The sequence below is a fragment of the Phaseolus vulgaris genome, chromosome 9 (genome assembly GCF_000499845.2).
Source record: "Phaseolus vulgaris cultivar G19833 chromosome 9, P. vulgaris v2.0, whole genome shotgun sequence".
NCBI classification, from domain to species: domain Eukaryota; kingdom Viridiplantae; phylum Streptophyta; class Magnoliopsida; order Fabales; family Fabaceae; genus Phaseolus; species Phaseolus vulgaris.
In genome coordinates, this window is record NC_023751.2 from 29,618,463 (window position 1) to 29,640,358 (window position 21,896).

Here is a 21,896-nt window from a genome sequence, read left to right on the forward strand (position 1 = left end):
ACTCATAGGGTGAAGTTTGCACCAACTTATATACAATGAAATATTCTCATCTTTAATCGATGTGGGATCTCCAACAACATTACTAACCTTTTGAACAGAGTGAAAAACACCTAGCCAAAATTCGGTATCAGAATATCACTTGGTATTCAGAATCGGAGAAAATAAACAAAGGATAACATTTGAAAGGAACCACTATTTATAGAGGTCCTACCACGAGAACGCGAAACGTCGTGCCCCCTCTGAACCATTACATCTGTTCACATCTAACAATTTTAACTTGAAATGACACAACCAGTGTAATCGTTAGATTTGTTCTTATTGGGCAATTATGTTAACTTTACATAAACATCATGAAACATGTCCCATGAACGCCAAATTTGAAGTAATCAATGCTCAATCCCATGTCCTCCAACCTTGAAACACTAATTAGTTACATCTAGCCTTTTCTAAAAGAATTTCCCTTGAGCCTAGGGGCTAGTGTACCAGTCGGAGCTGAACAATCTGATAACACCCGGTATTGGAGGTCGCCCCACCAGGTAGCGTAAATACATCAAGGTAAAAAATTGGATATACGACAAATCAGGTAATTCTAATTTTATGATTATACATATTAAATATGAATCATCAATGATAGAGCCCATACAAAATATATAAATAATTATGTTATACAAAAGTAAGGTACGTCTTTATTACTATATTAGCTACACTTAGATATCAAATACCCATTTGAACGTCAAAGAACCTTTTGTAGATGCACTCCTGACCGAGAGTTGAAACCTAAACACGATAAGAAGGAGAGAAACAAAAAAACAAGACCGAGAGAGAAGAATCAATTGTCCAACCAGTAGCAAGTACTGTATAAACCCCTAACAAGTACATTTGGTATTAGATAAAAAAAATCATACATGAAAATCACAATTGCAAGAATTCACCAATTTTTTTTAAAACATTTGTGAAATTATTTTTATGACTTTTAAAGATGAAATACTATTTTTAGAATAATTCTTTTGATGAAACACAATTATTCCAACCAAACAAATAAAGGGAAAAGGACTCAACCAAAATTATTCTTTGTTTATATTTAAATTTTTTTTATTTTAAGTGTAGACTCAATAATCAAAAATAAAATTATTAGGAGTTGTGAATTATTGGATTTCAACTTTTTTTCTAAGATAATTAATCTTATAAGTAATTTGTTATGGTTTACAATAAAAAAATATTATATCGTAAATTTTATATACCATTTTTTTATTATGTTGCAAGCATTTATGTATATATTAAATAACACAAATGATGTTATATCTTATTTATTTATAAAGTAATTTTTGAAGGAAAGGAACCTAAGACAACTAGAGAAATCAGTGTTGATAAAGTATAATACAACTTTCATGCCATGATTTAAAGTAAAGGTCTTGAAAGATTCAATAGCATCTGAAACATTGATATGGTTGGCAAATGGAATGAAATTTGATGTCTTTTGTTGTATCGATCATGATATCAACAATTGTTCATTTTATATAAAATTGTTGGATGAAAAAAAGTACAATACAAAATAGTGGAGTGACTCTTTAAAATCGAATTGATGCAATTCTCCACTTCAAAAGATGAAAATCTTGTAGCTCATCAATGTTGTACTATGATGTAATAGAAGAAATATGTAAGGTTAGTTATGCTAAGTTTGGGTTTATACTTGCCTCAATATACCTCTCAGGAAGGAAATTCTTTAATAAGTTTGGGTTGACAAACCTGAACTTGTATCCACACCTTTTGAATCTCATTATAAGCTAAGTCATGAACAATCTCCGAAAAAGGTGGAGGAGCATAACTATATGGATAGTATTCCATATGCTAATATAGTTGATTCTATTATGTATGTGATGGACTAGACTCACCCTAACATAACTTACGTTGTGAGTGTTGTTAGCAGGTTCATGTATAATCCTCGACGAGTTCATTGCAAGCTCTTAAGTGGATTGTTCTTTATTTGAAGGATCACTTGGAAGAGTCTTGATGTATGGTAGAGCTACATGAACTACTAGAGAAACAAATGTAGAAGGATTTGTTGACTTGAACTTTATTGGGTGTTTGGACACAAGGAAATCTATCACGAACTATTTTTTTAATGTTTGTGATATTCCTATCAGCTAGAAGGGTAGTTTATAAAACGTAATGACTTTGTCAACCATTTAGACAAAGTATATTTCCATGACAAAGGCAGTGATGGAAGCCCTATGATCCTTCGGCTAGCCAAAGAGCTAAAAATGTAATACCAAATTGTCACTATCTACTGTGACAACATCAACACTATACAATTATATAAGAACCAAGTCTTCCATGAAAGAACTAAACACATTGATGTCAAACTATATTATATAAGATGAGAGATTGTTAGAGGATTTGTGAAGGTGGTGAAGTCTCAATGGATCATAATCCCTCTTATATGATCACAAATTTTTTTCCTAGTAGTAAGTTCTTTCATTATTTGAATTTAATCCAACTTATATTAGTGAGTAAGCCTTTGATGAGCTTAAAGGCATTAAGTGTTTTATCATTCAGAAATTTTTTATTGAACTAAGGTGGAGGTTTATGAAGATTGGCGCAATAAAATATTGGATAAGTGTCTTAGGATGTATAGTGTAGTAGATTGTTTAATAGTTTAAGAACGTCTGATGGTACAAGACCGTTTGTCTTGACCAGTTCATATGTCTTCTTTATGCGTCGGTCTTTAAAGCGTTAGAGGGTATCAATTGTAACTTCCTTTGTTTCTATTATTTATATGTTATGTTAGTCCATAACTTATAAAGTGCAAGATAATAATTAATATGAATATAATCTCTTTTGATCTAATATTCTCTCTATATATATTATTAAATTGATTTATTTCAAAAAGATATTTCCATTTTTAAAGATGGGACATTATTTTATTTCGAAATCTTAATATTATAGTCATAACTCGAAGTGCTTCTTGGTGTATTTCTAAAAAGGAATCATTTTTTCTTCAGAATCCACCTGACAAGACGTTTCGAGCTTAGTTGATGAAGCAATGTTCACATGTCTTCTCCAACGTTTTGGTGTGATTTACGTAAGTTACAATTATTTTCTATATATAAATAGGATCTTGTATAAATTGTACTAACCATTTATGGTTCATTGAGAGAAACTTTGAGTTGTAATATCTGTTATAATGAATTTTTGATTGTTATGTAAATTACAATTACTTAACGCTTCAATTAAACCACGTTAAATTTCTCTATATGTTTTATTTAGTATTCATTAATGTCTAGTTGTCTTAATTGTTCTTTCGATTTCTTTATTATTGTTTGATATTCGTCTGTAGATGACCCAGTAAGTTATTCCTTAACAATTATCTATCATTTCAATTACTAAAAATTTGGGAACAGTCCCACAATCACCCTCCAACATGTAATATTGGGGTTTTTCTTGTACTTCCATATTTTTCTATGACACTCTTATAATGTAAAAACAAACAAATCACAATTTTTCTTATTTTTTCCTTTTAGTTTTCATATTAGACTTTCAAGAAGCATTGAGTGAAACTTATTGAATGATCTGAAAAACAGAAATTGTATTTTATATGGTACATTTTGAAGATTAAGAGTTTCGGATTTGACTCTTATGAAGAGGTACATCCCTACTTATGAACAGACTGAGACTTGTTCTAAATCTTGATGCTAAAATTCCTGAATGGTGCTCTCTTAGTGTGAAGTCATCACTACCAGGAACACACCATCATGCTTAAATGGTGGCAACTTCTTCCCGCACCTCCACAAATTTCTTCCTACACCCCCTCACTTTAGGAAAAGACTGTTTTGCTCCCTTTAAAAATGACTTATAGTTAGTTCTTTTCGAAATATTTCCAAAATGTCTTTGGAATATGTTTTATGAATTCTGGATTTTTAAATCCAGAAATAAATAAAAATGCATTCTGAAAAAATGTTCTGGAATTATTTTTTGTCTTCCAAATTTTCTGTTTCGAAAATATCTTTTGTTTACGGAACCACTATTCCAAAACACCTAAAACTGTAAAGGATAATTTCAGTATTTTTGAATAATGTAGGGGTGCAGGAAGAAAAGTGTAGAGGTGCAGGAAGAAACACCCTTAAATGGTTATTGGTTGGACAGTTTTATATGGGATAAAAACCGATAGCTTCTTCCTGCACCTCCATGACTTCTTCTCCCACCCCATACTAAAAGTACATTTACTAATATACCCTTCAATAAAAATATTAAAAAATTAAAATAATAGTTTAATATACCTTTGACCTACCTAACCTTCACTTCCACTTTCACTTTCGTGCCTTTTCTTTTTGTTCCTTCCAGCGACGCCGCTCCACACCCCCATTCGAAGGTTTTTTTCTCTTACTCAAATCTCTCTAAAACCCACATTCTCTATCACTAACACATCCAAAGTGCCCTCTTCACAAGTTAGTAAGTTGAATTTTCCAGATTTTGCATTGCTTTTGAAACCTGTTGCTGTATAATCCGGTATTGTAATCCGTTTGTTGTGTAATCTGGTACTCTGCATTTTTTCATAATAGGCACCGGATTACGTAATCCGGTATAGTTGTGAATGTAAAGTAATACCGGATTACTTAATCCGGTTTAGGTTATTTTAGTAATTCTGAATTAGGTAATCCGGTTTAGGTATTTTAGTAATTCTGGATTACGTAATCCGGTTTAGGTTTACATTGTGTGTGTGTTTCGGATTATGTAATCCTGTAGTGTTCTTACAAAGTTTGCATTTTTGTGATTTTGCGTTTTTGTTATGTATTTAGTTTCCAACCCACTTGTTAAATTTTTTTTTAAAATTTTATATTATGTACACAAATTCATGATTATATTATTTATTATTTGTAAATAATTGAAGTTTAAATTGTTTTGTGGATAGACATGGCTAAAACTAGAGGTGGTGGATCTCAGGATCATGATCGCAGAAGACCGACGACATTCGTCCGTAGAAGAAACCGAGGTGGTGTCGAGGAAAGGATTGATAATGATGTTCATATTGATAATGACAATGAACAAGGATTACAGAATGATGACCAAGTAGACCAGGAAGAAGGGTTTCCTAGAGGACCTTCTGATATGTCTTTACTGGTAAATTTTGCTGACCATGTTGTTGTTAAGCTTTGGGAGGGTGAGGTAAGAACAAAAAAACCTTCAATTAAATTATCTTTATTAATTATTGTTTAATTTTATTTAATTATATTTAATATATACAAAATTTATATTAGGATCGGGAAGAACTTAAATTGGTATCTCACGGTAGGAAATTACGTAAATTTGGGATGTCTCATGCTAATATTGAGCTACTTGTACAAAATTTCGGATTGTTTAGTTTGTGCAATATAAGTTATAAAGTGGGTGACAAGGGATTGATTTCAGCCTTTGTCGAAAGGTGGCATCGGGAGACAAACTCCTTCCACCTTCCCGTAGGTGAGATGACCATCACACTTGATGATGTGTCATCTCTTTTACACCTCCCCATTTTGGGTCAATTCCCAACATATGTGCCCTTAGAGTACAACGGAGCTGCAACAATTTTAGTTGAGTTACTAGGGGTGGATGAGACTCGGGGGAAGGCTAAGATGAGGCAGTGTCGAGGCGTCCACGTACGATTGAGTTGACTTCGAGATATATATGAGGAATGTTGCGCTCAAGAGGCTTGAGAGTGTGCTGCCAAGGCTTACTTGTTGCATCTGCTTGGATGCACTATTTTTGCAGATAAAAGTGCCACCTCTGTATCTATATCGTACTTATTGTTATTCAGCAATCTACATATGTGTCATGGATATGCATGGGGAGCAGCAACACTTACATATCTATATGAGCAGTTGGGGGATGCATCTTATTTTAACACGAAGCAGTTGGCCAGTTATGCGACACTGGTTCAGGTATGAAACCATACAAATAATTAGCAATCACATGTTACATTCCATAATGTTTTGTATTAAATATTTTATAATTAATATGATTGAATTACGTAGGCATGGACTTATGAGCACTTCTCGGGCATGGAAAGAAGGGATATTAATCCCTCATATGACGATGTACACCCGCGGGCAGCACGGTATATTGTTGCCCATCAGATTTGCGCAGTTGGTGATGTGCGGGTGCAGTTGGATGTCGTCACACACGATGACATCATCTGGACTCCGTATGAGGACCATAGATTGAGCAGACCATTTGAGACCATTTATTTATTCTCGGGTCACTTGCGATTGGGCAGCTTATCACATAGACATATGCCCGAGCGTGTTTTGCGCCAATTTGGGTACGAGCAGAGCACTCCATCATCACCGATGGCGGCTGAGGCTCCCGGTGCACATGTCTTTGATCAAAGGTGGTTGCAGTTTGATCACCACGTGGTGATAGGTTTGAGAGTTGCTTCTAGTCCATCTGCATGTGTTCCTAAGTACATGTCTTGGTTTAAGACGGTATCACACCCATACATTCGTAGAGGTGAACTTGGAGATCGACCCAGTGTTGTACCACGTCGTCGCCTTCGTAGTCCAAATGCTGAGCAGGCAGGTCATTCGTCTCAAGATGAGCGTGCACATGCGGTAAGTTCTTTTTATTGTTATGTGATTAAACAATATATTTAACAAGTTTAATTTATTTTGAAATTGGTGCATGGTATATTTAGGCGCATTGTCAGTATCCTCCAGCGCATGATAGATTGTCGTCAGGTCACTGAAGGTACTGACGCATATGAGAGTACGGAGGCAGCGCTGCAGTTAGCCCGGAGTGTGACAGATGACGGGGCAGTCTACACGAGACGATCACGTAATGTTCGTGGACGTCGTTGATATTTTTTTTATTACATGATTGTAATGATAGTAACTTTGTATGTGTACAATATGGTTTAATTAATTTATGTTATAGTGTTTGTTATTTTATTTTTTATCTGACATAAATGCGAATAAATTATGAATCGAAATTGAAGTAATAAATTATGAATCAGAACTTAAGTAATAAATTATGCATCAGAAACCGACATAATAAATTATGTTTACATCAATCGTCTCCAAGGTTCACATATGTCGGGCTAATACTGATTAATTGGGTAAAAGATTGCATCCGAGCAATGTAATATGATGACCATAACCTTGCCTCTGGGTAACAATGTGTACACCATAAAATGTCAGCGATAGGTATGGGACAATCATCAAGCAATTTTACCTGCACCACAAATGGAAATTAGCAAACAAAGGAATATATATATATATATATATATATATTTATATATATAATGTGTTGAGTAATAACCTTACTTGTACAAAGTGTGAATCATACACATGACCAATACATAGTAATCGGTGTAGACTAGCATCGGCAGGGGGTGCAGTACGCAATGGAAAAATAGTAATATTTTGTTTCAATGACAAACAAACTAAGATAATATTGTATATGCTTGCTATTAAGTATCCCATATTCGGTATTGTCATCCATTTTTCAACACTAGCCTGCAAAATGCAATAATGAAATTAGATTGCATACAAGTTCAATTAATTATGAATATGGACTTACCACTGACAACTCATCCACTAGTAAGGACCTCTTGATATCTTCTACTAGTTGATGACCACTTAACAATGTTGCGTATTCTTCACGCCACTGAGATATTTCTTTGAATAAATCCATTATGATGAGTGGCCATGACTCACAATGAGGCAATAGCACGAAACCCACAATGTCCATCAGCTTTAACATCTATTACATCCAAAATATAAGGGTGACATTTCGGATGAAATTGATCAAGCATGGGAATTGAATTGATCTCAATAGCATGAACCTTAACCTTTCCCTTACAAGTCTTCAAAGATGATGAACTATCATTTACAAAATGGATGCGATCTACATGCTCTAAATATGAAGGGGTGCATTTTGTAGTCCTCTGAAATTTATTTCCTTGACTCTTTTGAGATCCTTTTGTCTTAACTACATTAAGTGGTGCATTAACAAATTTGTCCAACACTTGACAAACTTTTCTTTGTGCGGAATAATCCAAGTGTTCTTCACATATTCAAAAAGTAATGGCCATGGTGAACAAATAGTTTCAAAATTTTTCACAAACTCATCAAATTTACCAATCTCTGTACAGTCAATGATAGTCTTCCATGAATCCATCACAACTTCCCAAGCCTCGACAGAATTTACCAACATTTTACACTTTGCTTTAATATTCTTATTGATGTGAAACCGACAAAGAAGATTTCTTGTTTTAGGAAACACAATATTGATGGCATTCATCAAAGCAAGATCTTTATCACAAACAATGACTTCAGGCCCCACATGTGATGTCAAAAGTGACCCTCTAAATTTTTGTAATGCCCATATGAAGTTCTTTTCTTTCTCGCTAGATAAGAATGCAAAACCAGCAGAAAGGACAAACCTGTACAAGTTACACCAACAATCTCAAGCAAAGGCAGTCGATATTTGTTTGTTTTGTAAGTTGTATCCATTAAGAATACAATGTTAAATGCATTCAAGAGTTTCACAGCATCAGGATGAGTCCAAAAAATATCACTATCAATATTTGAAGACTCATGACACGTACTCTAGTGAAGATAGTTGTCACGGTCTAACAACATCATTAACTGTTGTAATTCAGTTCTTGGTCCTCTAACTGATCTCTTTTACGAGTATCTTGCATTGTATATTTGCTTTATTGTTGTCATATTATCCTCATTATTCTCCTTCAAAGTACGTAGAATGTTACCTGGCTTAACCATGCTTTTAGTCATATCAACAAGCATTGAATGTTCATTCGTTTTTAATCTGCCTGCATATGGATGACCAACTAAGGTATCATACAAATCATGATTATGAGTACCACATATTACCTTAAGTACCCAACCTTGACCATTTCCAATAGGTTTACCTCGCAATTTAAAAGGACATTCACATTTTCGAGTACCGGTTACACTAACCTCCAAACCATCTTTATACTTTCTGTAACTACCCCCCCTTTCACAGCCTAACAAGACATATGTCTTTCTCCCTTGCTTACCATTTGCTATGTCAGACCTAATAATGACAATAACAAAACCAAGTCCATAACCAACCCTACGGACTCATTCAAGTAAGTCTTCTCGCAAAGGAAACACCTACACAAAGTTATTCTAACAATATTACAAAATCACTTCTTCAAATTATAATGCAATAAACATAAATGAAATGAAATTTTATTCACCTCATATGTTGTAAAATGGATACCATAGTCCCCTTCAAACAATCCATGTTGATGCACAAAATTCATTAATTCTTCCATACTTACACCTTTATTCATAAAACATAAATTTTTATTTTATTATAATTTCCATAAATTCTCATATGCAAAACAAAAATATCATAAGATTTTGTAATTGACAACTTGACTTCCGGATTGTATAATCCATAAGTCAAATTTTAACAGCATAATGAATTCTGGATTACGTAATCCATAAGTCATTTCAGGTGACTTCCGAATTGTATAATCCATAAGTCAAAATTTTCACAGCAAAATGACTACCGGATTATGTAATTCGTAAGTCATGTTTGATGTTCCAAATGTCTTCCGAATTGTGTAATGCGTAATTGAAATTCATATAGCAAAATGAGTACCGGACTACGTAATACGCAAGACATATTGAAAGTTCTAAAATCACTTCCAGATTGTGTAATCCATAGTTCATTTGGTACCGGATTACACAATCTAGAAATATGACTTTGGCAAATTCTAGATCCGGTATGCACAAAAGTTATCTAATCTGAAACGCTTTACTTAAGCAGCGGATTATGTGATCCGTGGATCCACCGGATTAACTAATGCGGAAATATTTATTTAAGGCAGAAGAATGAGAATGTACCTCACCAACGGTGCCAATGCCAATACCACCTACCACCGTGCACCACCTCAACCACCTTCTCAAGCACCACCTCCAACACCACTTCAAGGACCACCACCACTCAAGCTCCAGATGCACCCCAACACACGAAGTAACTTCCTTTTTCTCACTAGCAGACAAACAATATTTTCATTTTTATCTTTTTACTGAAGGATAATTTTGGTATTTTTAAACTTTATGGAGGTGCCCGAAGAAATCATGGAGGTGCAGGAAGAAGCTGTCTAAAAACCCCATAACCGAAACCCTCAAATGTTACCCCGTTTAAACTCAAATTGACCTTTGCTTTTTTCATCCTTTAATTACTAATTACACCTCATTAAGAGAACTATCATTTACATTCCAGACATTCAGTTCTGTCTTCTGAAAAGTTTGTACGAAAATTCTGTTTCAGAAAGTTCATTCTAGAATCTATTTTTTCATCTATTTCACATGTCCTAAAAAACTTGTATAAAACATTCTATTTCAGAAATCATGTTATATAAATTTCAGAAAACTTATTCTAAAAACTTTCCAAGCCAGGAAATCCAGAAATTGCTTTTATTAAATTTAATATAGTTTTTTTTTAAATTATGAGGGCACAAGAAGAAAAAGCCCTCAAATTTTAATTCGTTTGAACCCATAATTAGCCGTTTTTTCGGATTGTTCATGGTTCGGTCTATTCTCGGGTTTTTTCTCACCCCTACCCAAAAGCAAGGGCAATTACTGACCAAATATAACCTTAATCTAAACAAACGACACATCAAAAGTCAAAGCCACTTAGTTTTTTCCTCACAAAGTAACAGGATCAACGAGATTAACGAGTTCCTCAACAAACAGAAACACACTACAGGTATACATGATTTCAAGGGAAAATAAACAACTTTGTGCCCCCTCATTTAAGAAGAGTCTTCACAATTGATTTGACATTGAGTTTCTTGAGGTCAGTGTAAGACTGTCCACAGCCCACAAACATAACAGGAGCTCCAGAAATGTAAACCATTGAAAGTGCAGCTCCTACCTGAAAAAGGAAACCATGGTAAACAATATTATTACTACCATGTCATGTCAATCAAAAATTCATACTTTCTTCAAAAAAAACTTGAATTCATGTACCTTGTCATCAATGGTGTCAAACTTGGTGAGCAAGATTCCATCAATCAATCTTGGGTTAGGTGATGTTGCGAGGTCCGCTAATTTCTGAGGTGACATGAAACAGTTGGGGTTAAATATAGAAACAAAATAGAATTTAATTTTAATATATTGTCAATATATCTTTACACAGTTAAACAATTATAAATCATCTTAAATTTGGTTATTATATAAGACAATACTTTAAATTTTCAATTGTGTAGTTCGATTGGGTTGACAGTGTAAAATATCTTTGCACTGTCATTATAGTCTAGTTAAATCATAAAGGTAAGAGAAGAAAAAGCTTTAGCTGGGTAAGAGCAAATATAGAACTAAACCTGATTGAACTTTGAAAGCTGATCAACTGCGTCATTACCAACCAGTGCTTCTCCAACAAATAGAACTAGATCTGGATTGTTAAGGTAGATGAGTTTTGACAGTGCTCTCATAAGTGGTTCATTATCCTGAAACCAGCTGCCACGGTCAGATGAACAGAAAAAACATTCAAATAAATAAACACCATCCTATATAATGTTTATGGTTCCATCATCCATCTCACTAAAAGAAAAGAACAAAAACAGGCATGTCGGTTTTGGAGTTTCGTAGCATTTGTATGCCAGCGATCTTCATATACATGACCCAAAAATCTGATAAATCAGATTCGTGACCAAAATAATAACTACATCAGTACCTGCATACGACCAGCCGTATCAACAAGAACCACATCTGAACCATTTTGCGAAGCTTCTTGAATTGCTTCTTTTGCAACAACGGCAGGATCTTTCTCGTACCCCTTCTCATATATAGGTATCTGAAACAAGGAACTTGTAAGAAGATATGCATGCCTCTACTAAAGAACTTTGCCATGAACTAGGAAAATTAAGAATATGAAGGTTATAGAACTACATCAATCTTTAAGCAGTAAAATTGACATGAACCTGAAGTCTCCGAGCATGGGTCCGCAGCTGTTCAACAGCCCCTGATCGAAATGTGTCACAGGCAGCCATCATGACACTGACCTTGTGCTGCAGAAGCCAATAAGCAACCTACAACGCGACACACAATAAATCACCGTAATTCCAGTAAAAAAAGGAATGCCCTATATATGGAAACTCAATCATATTGAGAAACAATATGATTCACTCCACCTTAGCTAGATTAGTAGATTTTCCAACACCATTAACACCAACAAATACAACAACATATGGTTTCCTTTGCTCTTTGGCAGCATGCACATCCCTCAGTATATCAATAGAACGTCTAGGAGTTAAAATTCGAACAAGAGCTTCTTCCATTGCCGCCTACAGAAGTATTTTTGAGTATATAATTAGTATGAATGTTAAGTAAAGGCAGCAACACATGCATATATGAAAGACCATAGAAACCAACATGCACTGTTGAAGATATCCTTGTAAATGAAGCCAGCTTTTTGCCTTCAAGGCTTGCTGCAACTGATTCACAGAGTTTCTCAGCTATCTCCTCAGCCTACAAGAGACATAGAATGCAAACAGTCTTGGCTAAGTAAAGAACCCAACAGATAACCATTAAGATATACAGAGGAAAAAGAAAAGAAAAATAATTCTGTTGAATGTTGAGTAGAAATACGTGCCACATTCTTGGTCATGAGCCTATCCTTTAGAGCTTTCAAAGCTGGTTCTAAGTCCGATTTCTCCAAATTTGCCTTCCCTGCAATACTGCACACGGGGATATGTGAAAATATTCTAATTAGTCATTTTAGAGAAATGATGGAAATACAAGATAAAAGTGTAAAAAGTAAACAAGAAGTTTTTACTTTAGTCCGTCAAGGACAGAAGCTGTGTTGGCTTTTATGTTTTAAAATATACTTTAGAAGGGGATAAGAGATGTATTATGTGGAGGAGCTACAACAATATTTTATTAATGGGCTCTATATATAGAGAACAAACATGTAACAAAAAAGCAAATTCTAACTATCACAATCTTAACTTCCTAAATCTAGGCAATAACCTAATATCTTTCCCTTTATCTATCAATATTTTAAAAGTTGAAACATAAAAATTAAACTCCTAAAAACTAACTTGTTTAAATTCAAATTACAGATATTTAAGCATATATTTTCCTTTCCTTAATATATAAGGGAATTTGAATTTCAACTTAAAAATTTGATTCTCCTCTTTTTAGTTTTCTTCATTTCTTTTGTTGGCTATTCTTATCATTCTCTTTCTTGAATGAGACCACATCTTCATTCAATTTGACCTTCTTTAGAGCATTCCTTCTTTTATCTTCATTGTTTCATGTGGACTCCATGATAGTAACATTGAACCTTTGATTGATGATGAAAGGTGGTTCTTCATCTACATCTTTTCATTATCTTCTTCAAGGTATATGCATCTTCATGCTCTTCCTTTGATTTTATATCTTCTTCATTAGTCGTAAATTCCTCTTTCATTGATTCTAAAGCAAAACTTTTGCCTTTCATATGAACTTTGAACACTGCTAAGTTGTTTGCTTCTTTAATCACACAAATTGTATTCAAAAGACACTTAACAAATTTTTATTAATCTCAAGAACATATAAGACAGAAATTAATTTGAGACCTAGATGACATTTAATTGCAATTGTTCCTAACCTTTCATCTTAATATGTGCTCCACTCCCTATTCTTTAGAAATGACAAATTTATTGAGCTACAATGAATCATGTGGTCTGAACAACAGCAACTTTCAAACTATTTATTTTGTTCCCCTCTTTTACCTCCATTCCTAATTTTTTTGGTAAAGTGATAAAACACCTAATCGCATTACAATTTACAAAGTGAACTAAGAGGATTTCTTGACAATACATGTATATAAAAATGCTAAATCTTCCATGATACTCAGCTGATTTTTCACCAATAAGGTTCCAACTAAAGAAAATTTACAGAAGATAATTCTATTTGCAATGCAATATTGCAGCAAACTAGTAATACTGCACAAACCCATAGTAATATATAGTCACAAATCAATTTTGAGGACTTCAGCATGCGAGAACATATCCATAGATCAATAGAAATATAGCACACACGTTAAACTACAGATCATTCAAGCAAGATACTCAGACACCTTAACAAAAGATAAACAATGACCCTAGGGAAGTAGAAAATACATAAAGAATACACACGATTGCCTTACCTCTGGAACATGGATGAAAACCAACCCTTGTTTTTGGAGTCAGGCTTTCTCTTATTTCCCACATTCTCCTCCTCCTCCTCTTCCTCCTCGCTTTCCGAGCTAATCATCTCTTCTTTATCCATCATACTTTCACCTTGATCTGCAACCACATAATCTATGTTCCTGTTCCCATCCTCAGCAGAATGATCAGTAAAGTCCAATTTTGTTTCCTTAGTAGCAGCTTCATTCCACACCCTATTTTTCTTTATGACTTTTTTGTTTGGCTCAGCCTTTGAGGCCTTTGCAGCCGTATCTACTACTACCTTCTTCCCACCTTTGGTCCTAAGCTTCTGAAGCTTATGTACATCAAAAGCCCCAACATTGGGACTTCCATTCTGTCTACCATTCACATCACTACTATGGTTAGAATCTTTAGCAACAACAAAATTTCCATTGGAGTGCCCATTCTCAGACCTCCGTCCATTGCCATCGTCACCACCGTCTACCCCACCACCATCCTTCGCCGCACCACCACTCTTCTTCTTATTCCCTCCCTCGAATCCCAACTTATTGTTCCCCTGCGCCTGCTTCTTAGCATTCCCAGCAACAGCATTTGGATTCGACCGCTTCAAATCTTCAGCACGGGCCAGAGCCTCCATCTTTAGCTGCCTAAAGGTCTCATCAAAATCAGGGTAAACAGTCCTTTTGGGATCATAGATCTGCGAAAACTCACGCTTCACCATAGCAAGCAGATCTTCCACATACAAGAGGTGAAGAATCCGTTGGTACACAGCCACAAAAACAAGGCCAAGTTCATTGTGGAAGGTCCATTTGAGGGTGTAGGAAGCCCCAGGAGCATCATAATTGTATGATGCCGCACCGGATCGCTCCTCCAAAAGACAGGAACGAATCAAGGTATCTATGGGGGAACCTTTCAGAGCGTTTCCAAGTTCTTTACATGTCCAGAGGATTAACCCTCCTCTTGTAAATATCAGTAACTGCTCTAACATCCTTGATGACTTTCAATTTTCCTGTTCATCAATCAAGTGTAACAAAGAATGAATAACAGGAAAAAAAATAGGATTTTTTCAGGTCCTGAAAAACCTAAAATCTACGACCCGCGAAACACAATCACGGGTAACACATGCCGTGTTCGCTTTCGTTGTCGCGCTGATGATTATTACGTTGGACAAATCGAGAAAACAGAAATTCGATTGAAAAAACAAAGAAAAAACATGGCCGTGAGAGGAAGGTACCTGTTTCTCCGAGCTTGAAGAAACGCGTTCTACTACAAGGATGTGAGAAAATTAAGATACAAAAATAATTTATTAAGTTTTTTTAGTGTATCAAACTACTTTATTAAATTTAATCAAATTATATATAATTTATTGAATTTGGTTCTCTATTATTAAAAAAATTAATTACTTTTTTAATGTTTAGAGCTGAAAATGGAAGGAATGTGCATAATATATTCTTTATAAATATATTATTTTTAAATATGGTAAATAATTAAATATAAAACTAATATTTCTCTAACTTCTAATAATAGTTTTAAATAATAAAAAAAAATATTCTTTATAAATAAGGTATTGAATATTGACTATTAATTTTTGAGTTCACTACTTAATTGTTTGAAATAGCAATTGTCATATAATTATGTTCAATTTTAATTTTGATGGTTTATTGAATATCTCACTGGTGCATAGTTAAAAATTTGAGTTGTTATTTTAAAAATAAATAAGTTCGATAATATATTTATTATAATTGATTTAATAAAGTTTGAACTTTTACAATTGTTTTAGTGAGGTTTAAGAGTTAAGTAAGGTTTACCTTTTGTGACCATTAACATTTATGTGTAATCATTACTTTATTTTTAGGAGAATTTTTAATGCTTTATTAGTGAAGAGTTTTGAAGCCTTCAAAACATCATAACATTTGGACAGTGTGACATGTTATTCTAAAGTGTGACGTTATTGAAAAGTTGAATCATTTCACGTGAAATGCATAAACACTCATTATTTATTTAAATTTTTGCTTAGCTTTTTAAAGTCGTAGGTCAGATGCTCCAAAATTCACTTAAGCACTTGAATAAAATAATTAAGAACTTAGAATCTAATTCTCATCTCAAATTTATAAGTGAGATAGGAACAACTCTTCCAAGGACTTGGAAACTCAAGAAATACAAAACTTTGCAAGACAAATTTTAAAACAAAATGATAAAATTACCTTTTTATCCCTATAGTGATTTAAAAAAAAATTGGTCCCAAGATTTCTTAAAAATGTTCAATTTGGTCCCTTCTTTTAAGTTTTCACCAACAATGTTAATTGTTGATGACGTGGTGCACACAATGCCATTTGTTTGCACACGTGGACTGAACGAAATTTTAGGGTTTGGACTGGACGAAACTGAAGGAAGAAGATTGAGGGAAAGGAAGGCGGAGACGGAGTCAGAGGCGGCAATGGAGGGAAAGGCAGAATTGTATGAAAATGATGGATGAAAAAGATATGATTATTTTTGTATAGAAACTCATCATCAACCAATGCACTAGCAAATGATCATGTAAATTGTTTAAAATGCTATGATTATTTTTGTTCTGTTGTTTAGTGTTCAAATAACAGTCACTCCAAAGTACTAAAAAAAATTAAAACAAGAGAGGAAGAGAACCAGACCCACAACAATACTTAACAAAATAAAAACATAAGAGAGGAAGGAACAACCGCAAGAGAGAGGGATGATGGATGCTAGCGGCGAAGGGCGGCTACTGTGATGAGAGTGCGACAATGAAGAGTGAAACGCTAGCGAAACCGCCACAGTCGCCTCCGCCTCCCTCTCTCAATCTTTTTTCTCCAATTTCAAAATCCTAAAATTTTGTTCAGTCCACGTGTGCAGACCAATGTCACTGTGTGCATCACGTCATCAACAATTAACGTCATTGGTGGAAACTTAACTGAAGAGACCAAATTGAACATTTTTAAGAAACCTTGAGACCTAATTGATATTTTTAAAAACCACTATATTAAATTGAATATTGACCTCAAATGTAGGGACCAAAAATGTAATTATACCAAAAAATTTAAGATATACTAAAAAGTATTGAGTAAAAATGAGTTAAACCGATAGAAATTAGAATTGTGACAAAACTAGATTATGACATAGATAAAGTACAATTTAAAGACTAGAATCTTATGTATAGTAGGATTAAAAAATACAAGAAAAATACACTCAACTAGAGATTAAGATAATCATAAATATATGGGTTAATTTGTCAAACCAAAATACTCATCAATTAATGTTACATCTAAATTTTGGAACATATATTTTGCACATTCCATCAACATTTTTATTTTTCATTTTTACAATTGAATAAGTCGTGGTTATTATTGCTTTTTCTAGTACTTTGTTTTGAAAGATAATTTTATACTAAATTTGATGAGTTAGTTCTATTGTTTGGTGTCAATAAGTCAATTTATCCAAGAGTAAGTTTAAACTTAATTTTTAATCAAAATGTACTACTAATGTTTAAGTAGAAGATTTACCAATAAAAAAAAAGAAAACACAACTAAACATTGACTAAAGAAACAAATTAGACAAGCATTACAAATAATCACCATCAATGATCAACATTGTTAATACAAGTTTCAAAAGATTTAAAGCATAACAATATTTTTTGTTGACCAAAATTCACTTAGAATTAGTGAACCTAATTTTCTAAGGAATAACAACAGAAATTACCAATAGGACAATAACATTATGAAAGAAATATGAATAAAAGATTAGCAACAAAATTTTGTCACAATTTTAAAGACCGAAATTCGCCTAACGATGGATTTCTATAATGAAATTACTAACTTAATCTTACTTCAAAATTGAAGTCATTTATCTTACTAATTGTGAATTAACTATGCTTTGATGACCAAATGATAAGGTTGAACTTGCGTTTTACTTGAATTAGAACTTGTTTTGGATTTTGATTTAATATATATCACAAACAACAATGAACAAAGAAAATAACAATAACATAACCACAATAGACAAACTCATGAAAACTCATACCATCTTATACATTTTCTCACATATTTTCTTTTGTATTGTTATTGACTTGTTCATCTAAAGCACATATATGTCAAATTCCTGTCGAATTGGTGCTCATTATAATCAAACTCGAAAATCGAAGAATAGTTTCCCTTGATAGAACTCAAGCATGAGACTTTCAGAATTTGGTATTAATAGGTTGTGAGAAGAAAATTCGTGATTTATTATGAAGTGTACTTTACAACAATCATGTCCTTTGAATATTTGAAAAGAGAATCTTAAAAAGTGAAAGTTATTTTCAAAGTCAATCAAGCACATCAAGAGTATTACAATATCTAAGGATGTGTACCTTACAACAATCACGTCCTTTAATATCTAAGGAGAACCTTATGGACTGGAATATACTGCTAGATTCTCATGAGCTTTTTCACTCATAGAACTGCCATAGATATATGAGCCAAATCCCCAAATGGTGATCACTAGAGAGAGGATCTTGAAACCACTCATTGGGTCATTCAGCAGTATAACAGCTGCAATGCTTGTTATGGGTGTTCTTACTGCGTTAAGGACACCTGCTAGGACAGTAGAACCCAAGAAAATTACAGCAGTGCCCCCTAAAACCCCCAACTGAAAAGTGATTGCACCCCAAATGACAACAAGAAAATAAGCAGCTCTACCACCTTTGAAAGTGGTAGCCTCATGAGCCATTCCCTGAAAATCACCACTCACAATTAACCCTACAGTGGTAAACAGAAATGCAAATAGAGAAACCATGACTTGCTGTTCCAAGACCACAATGAAGGATCTTCTTCCCAACAACCTCACAAAGACCAGCTCTGAGAGTGCAAATATAAGCCCATGAAGAGCAGATCCCAAAACATCCCATACAAATCCCATGATGTATTCACTGTCAGTAATATTGGCATATCTGTCAGAACTTGAGTCCAAGGCAATGATGGTCAATGCAGCAGTTATGATGAAAACAGCATTTATTATTGAAGCATTCACTTTGTTCTTCACAAGAAAGTATCCAAATAGTGCAGAAAACACAACGGATGATGATGCCACGAGTGAGGCAGTAGATGCAGGGAGGTAAGCATAGGCATAAGCATACATGAGGTTGTCAGCAGCACTCAGGAAACCCAAAATGACATAAGAGAGAATGAGTTTAAGGTTCAAAGGGGTAGGAATGGTTTTACTAATGAAGTATGCAGGAAACAGTATCATAGCAGTTAGGGGCCATCCAGCAACAGCCACCCAAGATATGATCCACTTGCTCTGACCACCATTATCATAATAAACACGAGACAGAATGCTGGAAGCAGGAAATGCAACAAGCATTGCCAAGATGCTGAGAACAAGAACAATCCAATACTGGATTGGCTTTCTTTTGTACACTTCAGTGGTGAAGGTTGTAAATTTGGAAATCTGACCCCGGAGTGAATCTGAGGGAATCGATGCTTCAGCCTCCATACTTTCTAATACATCATACAAAATAACTCAGAGATTGAAGTTTGGATTGATATTTGCAAAGTTAACTTCATTTTTCAAATTGAGTATGCAAAAACAATTATCATTTTACTCACATTTCAAATTAAGTTTCATCACATAACTGAAGCAAAACTCAGTTTGCAATTGGGCCTAACAAAAAATCAAACATAGACAAATTGCTCTCAGAACATCATCTGAGATACTTTTTTTCTTTTGCTGTAATGGTGATAACCTAACTCTATCACCAGTGGCTTAAAGTTTTCATACTCCAGAAATTTGTAATTGCGGATAGACACAGAAGTTCATCCATAAAACAATCAGCAGAATAACTAACTGAGATAATTAATGATTCAAGTATAGATTTGGGAAACCATAATGTTTTTTTCCTCGTACTTTGTCCATAGTTATAACTAATGAAGTATGCATACTGTTTTCTGGGGAAAGTGGGGATAGGGTAGTAAGAGAATGTGCAACAACCCCCACAATGGCTAAAGAGAAGAACCAAAAGTCTGAAAACTAAGTCTCACAAACAGTGCAACAACAGGATCTCATTTCTATACCTGCATATTATTTCCAATTTTCCACAATCCCCTCAGTTCAAGTGATGGATGGGCTAACAAACCAGGAATTTCACTAATCCCGTCAAAGTTAAAGATGATATGAAACCTAATTATCATTGCTCTCAAGAAAATACTAAATTTCAGACAAAAAGAATTCCGGAGAAAATAAAACCCTTCAATACCAGTACCAGGGTCTGCGGTAAAATTGCAACTTCCTCAAAATTATGCAGAAAATAAAGGCAAAATATGAAAAATAAAACAATTTTCTTGTTGTTACAAAAGAAAGAAAAGAACTTACCAACTCAGTGTTACGAGGGACATAAAAAAAGTGAAATTAACAGAGAACTTAGAGACAAACCAGGTCGAAGCAGTGGCACAGACATAACGGCGCCGACCCTCGGAACTCCTAAAAAACAGGGGGCACACGTGTGCCTAATGTCGGAATCACTCTTCCATTATAGAAAATATAAAACTTCACTGAGCGGCGAATGATTTTTGGAATGTTCTACAGAGCTGACTTTTCCACCAGCATTGTGAACCGTTAGATACATCAAATGGATTCCTGTAAAAAGCATCTCCTGAATAAGAAGCTTATTCATGTGTCCCTCTAATCCCCATGCAATTATGTACTTCCCCTTCCCAGTTATTCACCAAAAATAAATTCTAACGGATAAATTAAAAATCATAAAAGATTAAAATGAAATGTGACCCAACTCACGTTACAAAGGCTGCTTCTTCCTGCACCTCCGTACCTTCTTCCCACTCCCATATATTTTTTATATTTCAAAAATACCCTTTATTAATATTCTGATTACATAATTTGGAAGTCTTTTTCTAGATTCAGAATTAGCTTCTGGATTATGTAATCCGGAAGCCTTTTGTGATTAGCTTCCGGATTACATAATCCGGAAGTCTTTTCTACACATAAAATTAGTTTTCAGATTATGTAATCCAGAAACTTCTTTTTCGGAGGAGTGACTAACTTCTGGATTACATAATCCGAAAGTCTTTTCTAAATATGAGATTGACTTCCGAATTATGTAATCCAGAATATATCCGGAATATATAATCCATAGACTTATTTCAAATGCAAAAAAAAGTTCCAGATTTCATAAATCTCAAGAACACTTCCGGATTCAAAAACAGCTTCCGGATTATGTATGAAGGTGGCACAAAAAAGGAGAAAACGGTATTTTTACATTTAGTATGGGGGTGGCAGAAGAAGGTATGGAGGTGTAGGAAGAAAGAGTCCGTTACAAAATCTCTGTCTTTATCTTCTTCTATGGACTTCTTCTATGGGTCAGGTGAAAACTCTACCAAGAAAAATATACATAAGTAGTAATATTAAGGTTTGTACACTAGTTCTGATTTTGTATTTATTGTCTTTTCTTGCTATTTTTTCCAAATGAATTTTGACACTAAAAAAATACAATTTCGTTTGTTTATTATAAGAATCGACAGAAATTTATCTTTTATATTTTGGATAACTAGTTACGATCTTTTTTTTAAAAAAAAAATAAGGAAATTCCACGTGGATTGTGAATTATAGATTAAATTTTTTTTATAATATATAATTGGGTGTAAACTTATAAGTAAATTTTTGTAAAATTGAGTTACATTTAAAATCCTTTTTTAATAGAAATAATTTTAATTCAAAAATTTCAAAA

The 21,896-nt window shown here is 34.0% G+C and overlaps 4 protein-coding genes across 4 annotated transcripts; 1 reads left to right on the plus strand and 3 right to left on the minus strand.

Annotated features, from left to right (window-relative positions):
* Positions 1-4,911: 4,911 nt before the first annotated feature.
* On the plus strand, positions 4,912-6,830 carry LOC137822379 (protein MAIN-LIKE 2-like). Its single transcript, XM_068627264.1, has 5 exons — positions 4,912-5,163; positions 5,256-5,614; positions 5,792-5,915; positions 6,009-6,584; positions 6,711-6,830. The coding sequence occupies exons 1-5, from the start codon at positions 4,912-4,914 to the stop codon at positions 6,828-6,830; spliced, it is 1,431 nt and encodes a 476-aa protein (XP_068483365.1).
* A 208-nt stretch (positions 6,831-7,038) lies between these two features.
* Positions 7,039-9,698, minus strand: LOC137822380 (uncharacterized). Its single transcript, XM_068627265.1, has 8 exons — positions 9,628-9,698; positions 8,906-9,051; positions 8,665-8,806; positions 8,112-8,416; positions 7,817-7,962; positions 7,552-7,734; positions 7,296-7,487; positions 7,039-7,203 (listed from the first exon to the last, which is right to left on the minus strand). The coding sequence occupies exons 1-8, from the start codon at positions 9,696-9,698 to the stop codon at positions 7,039-7,041; spliced, it is 1,350 nt and encodes a 449-aa protein (XP_068483366.1).
* A 952-nt stretch (positions 9,699-10,650) lies between these two features.
* LOC137820280 (uncharacterized) lies at positions 10,651-15,503 on the minus strand. Its single transcript, XM_068624265.1, has 10 exons — positions 15,402-15,503; positions 14,167-15,176; positions 12,628-12,712; positions 12,408-12,503; positions 12,167-12,319; positions 11,957-12,064; positions 11,710-11,829; positions 11,357-11,482; positions 11,004-11,087; positions 10,651-10,908 (listed from the first exon to the last, which is right to left on the minus strand). The coding sequence occupies exons 2-10, from the start codon at positions 15,153-15,155 to the stop codon at positions 10,783-10,785; spliced, it is 1,887 nt and encodes a 628-aa protein (XP_068480366.1). The 5' UTR covers positions 15,156-15,176; positions 15,402-15,503; the 3' UTR covers positions 10,651-10,782.
* Positions 15,504-18,456: 2,953 nt separating this feature from the next.
* LOC137821423 (probable purine permease 5) lies at positions 18,457-20,860 on the minus strand. Its single transcript, XM_068626010.1, has 2 exons — positions 20,588-20,860; positions 18,457-19,656 (listed from the first exon to the last, which is right to left on the minus strand). Exons 1-2 carry the CDS (start codon positions 20,610-20,612, stop codon positions 18,566-18,568), a joined length of 1,116 nt encoding a protein of 371 aa, XP_068482111.1. The 5' UTR covers positions 20,613-20,860; the 3' UTR covers positions 18,457-18,565.
* Between the last annotated feature and the right edge of the window lie 1,036 nt (positions 20,861-21,896).